Here is a 3234-nt window from a genome sequence, read left to right on the forward strand (position 1 = left end):
TTTTGAATTTGTTATTTCTAGAAATTTGTAATTTAGTCTACCTATTAAATAATTTAAATAATTATGAATTAGACAATTCAAAACATCTCTAAATTATACAATTTAAACTTATTTTTCAAATTATCCAAAATCATATTCTTGATTGGATAGTTCAAAACTTTATTTCAAATACGTAATTCAAAACATAATTTTGAATTGAATAAATAAGGATATAATGACAAAAATAATTTAGTCATTTTATTATATTACGGGTGGTAAAAGGAAATACGAGGGGCGCAGGAAGAAAATGTCGAGAATAGTTTCTCAGGCTTGTCCCGAAACACAGTCCTTACAACAAACGAAAGCCCAAAAACGAAGACAAACAAAATCCAAGGGTTTTAGGAAGAAACAAGAGAGAGATTGGAACTCTCCTGTTCTGAAGTGATTCATTCCACTTCTCTGCCATGAAGTTCCTTCGATCTCTCATTGGTATATTCTTCTTCTTCTTCTCCGTGTTCTACTATTTCTTCATTTTCTTGTACAAACTTTCTTTCACAATCTCATTTTCTCTTTCTTTTCGCTTTCCATAGCTCAATCACGTTATGCAGCTTTTTTCACAGTCTCGGTTTCTCTTTCTTTTCTCTTTCCGTAGTTCAATCACGTCATGCTGCGCTTGTCGGGTCACTGAATGGGGTTTCTGGACTCCGATTCTTCGCTGTTTCCACTGAAGAGTACGCCAAGAGAAACTATGCAAACAACGTTTCCGAGTACAACACTGTTTTGGGCTCTCTCACTGCACAAAGAAGGTTTTGTCTCCTTTTTTTTTTTAAATAAAAAATGGGTTAATTAATTATTTTGAGCATCCCATTTGTTTGAATTTTGCCAAGTTTGAATTTTTGTATGAGGGGTTTATTTGGTAGGAATTTCTTGCTGAGAGATGTGTATCATGATATGATGCTTGATGGGGTGAAACCTACGCGCGACACTTTCCATTCCCTTGTTGTTGGAACTATGAAAGGAGCTAGGATGCAAGATGCTTTCTTCTTCGTGGACCAAATGAAAACTATGGGTTTGCTCCCTGATGTATGTACTGTTTTATATCATTATTCATAATTTTTGCTTGAATAGTTTTCCATTTTGGGTGTGACGAGGTGTTGGAATGGACTTATTGATATTGAATGTAATACTTGAATTTATATGCTGAGAAAGGGGTGCTTAACAAATTTAGGTTGATCATCGCCTTGCAGAAATCGATATCATTGCTTGATATTCAATTTGGTACTACTGGCATATAATGAGATCTGAAGTTGAGATATTGAACTAGTTTTGTTGCTTTCCCCGTGTTTATTAACAAGGGGAAGGGATAAGAGTGGAATGATTATACTTGAAAGTGTTGTAGTTCGATATCTTTAGTTTGCTGCGTTGAACTTTTATTTTCTGGGTCTCTTCCTTTTATAATAACTTTTAGAATTTAGAATATGGACACTCTTGAGTGAGAAAAAGAAGGTTTTGAGGTTCTTTTATTCTTTATAGTCTTTTTTGCGTTTCCGTGCTATTGTAGATCAGAAGATACTTTTGTTATTTTTGTACACATTTTTGCATGAAAAGGTTGTTGGGAGCTTGAATGTGTGTCCCATAATGATTTTATCTAGTAGTTTGTATCAGCAGATGCCATTAGGCCACAAAACATTTTGATGTGTAATTTGTATATCCTCTATGTAGGTCTATGACAGTTGTTTCATGTTGATGACGTAGGTTACTTTGTACAACTTTCTGATTTCGACTTGTGGAAAATGCAAGAACTCTAATAAGGCTATTCAGGTACTTATGACTATTGCTTATAGTCAAGGATTTGAAGTATTACTATTTGTGTTTTTTGCTTCTTTCTCTTTAGATATATGATTTATTTGTTTTTTGTATGAAATGAAGATTTTGGAGGAAATGAAATGCATGGAAGTAAAGCCTAATGTACAAACCTACATCTGCTTGCTAAATGCTTGTGCTGCCGGTGGACGCATAGACCGAGTGTATGTTGCATCTACTTCTTGCACTATCTAATACTTTACTATAAATTACTTTTGCCCTTAATTCCTTCTCTCTATAATTCCATTGTCTGTTTTATACAATGCTTGTTGTTTTATTTTAAAACAGTGTTATGAAATTCTACTCTTAATGGCCTAACAAGTAAAACCTGATTTTCTACAAGATAATTTTTTTTCTTGTCTTTTGAGTAACGTAGGAGGTTTTGCTCTTCTAGTTGTCTGTTTTTTAGTACAAATTGTATATCAGCATCATCAACTCGTCACTTAGATATATTTTTTATTTTTTTGGAATATTTAAATTATATGTATTGAAATGTATTGATCCAGGTATGCAATTGTCCGTGATATGATAGCTGCTGGTCTGGGATTGAACAAGTTCTGCTATGCTGGGCTTATAGTTGCACACAAGAATAAGACACCTCTTGCTGATGATTTTTCTGCAAAAGTAGTTATCATTCCTATCTTTTTATTTGGAATCGTATATGCTGTATTTATCCAGTGATGTCTAAAACTTTTATTCTGTGGAAAAAGGTCATTGAGTTTGTGGAGAAGTCAAAGATGTGGTCTTCAGTTGAAACCAACAGTGCCAATGCTGAGAATGTGATGATGGGTGTTACTGATGAAGAATTATACAACCTACCAACAGCAGAATATATTCATAGGCGTGGAAGGTTTTTGAATCTACCATTTACAGCTTATCACACTGCATTTCATGCTGCTGCAGACCTAAAAAATGTTGAGGTATTAAGTGTCATGTCATGCATGTTAAAGTTTGGATGCTGTTAAATAATTCTTTTTACCATGCTTCTGCTTTATTATTCCAATGCCATTTGTTTGTATGTGGAATGAAATCATTCAACCATATGACTTCGAGATGTTGGATTTAATTATCAGCAGCATTAAGTCCTGTAAAAATTGGTTGCATGTGATATTTGAATATGGACATAAGTTGGTGTCCCTTGTGTATTGTTGAGAATAAAGAAAATAGGGATTGAGATTAATGTCCCTTGTGTATAAACCACACATAGGGTAATCTATTTATAATAGAGAAAGGTACAAGTAAAAAGAGTAACTGAAAATAAAAAGATTAAATAGAAGATATTGTTTGATATTGTGGTTATCAATATCTAACAATATCTTAATAATATCAAACAATATCTAACACTCCCCCTCAAGCTGGAGCATACAAATCGTATGTGCCAAGCTTGTTACA

The 3234-nt window shown here is 33.5% G+C and overlaps 1 protein-coding gene across 1 annotated transcript; it reads left to right on the top strand.

Moving 5' to 3' along the window:
• Nucleotides 1-296: 296 nt before the first annotated feature.
• On the top strand, nt 297-2922 carry LOC114171265 (pentatricopeptide repeat-containing protein At4g35850, mitochondrial-like). The gene is made up of 7 exons (XM_028056403.1): nt 297-468; nt 632-785; nt 900-1062; nt 1735-1800; nt 1909-2006; nt 2349-2466; nt 2553-2922. The coding sequence occupies exons 1-7, from the start codon at nt 444-446 to the stop codon at nt 2805-2807; spliced, it is 879 nt and encodes a 292-aa protein (XP_027912204.1). The 5' UTR covers nt 297-443; the 3' UTR covers nt 2808-2922.
• Nucleotides 2923-3234: the final 312 nt, after the last annotated feature.

Source organism: Vigna unguiculata, unplaced genomic scaffold, assembly GCF_004118075.2.
Source record: "Vigna unguiculata cultivar IT97K-499-35 unplaced genomic scaffold, ASM411807v1 contig_155, whole genome shotgun sequence".
Lineage (NCBI taxonomy): Eukaryota > Viridiplantae > Streptophyta > Magnoliopsida > Fabales > Fabaceae > Vigna > Vigna unguiculata.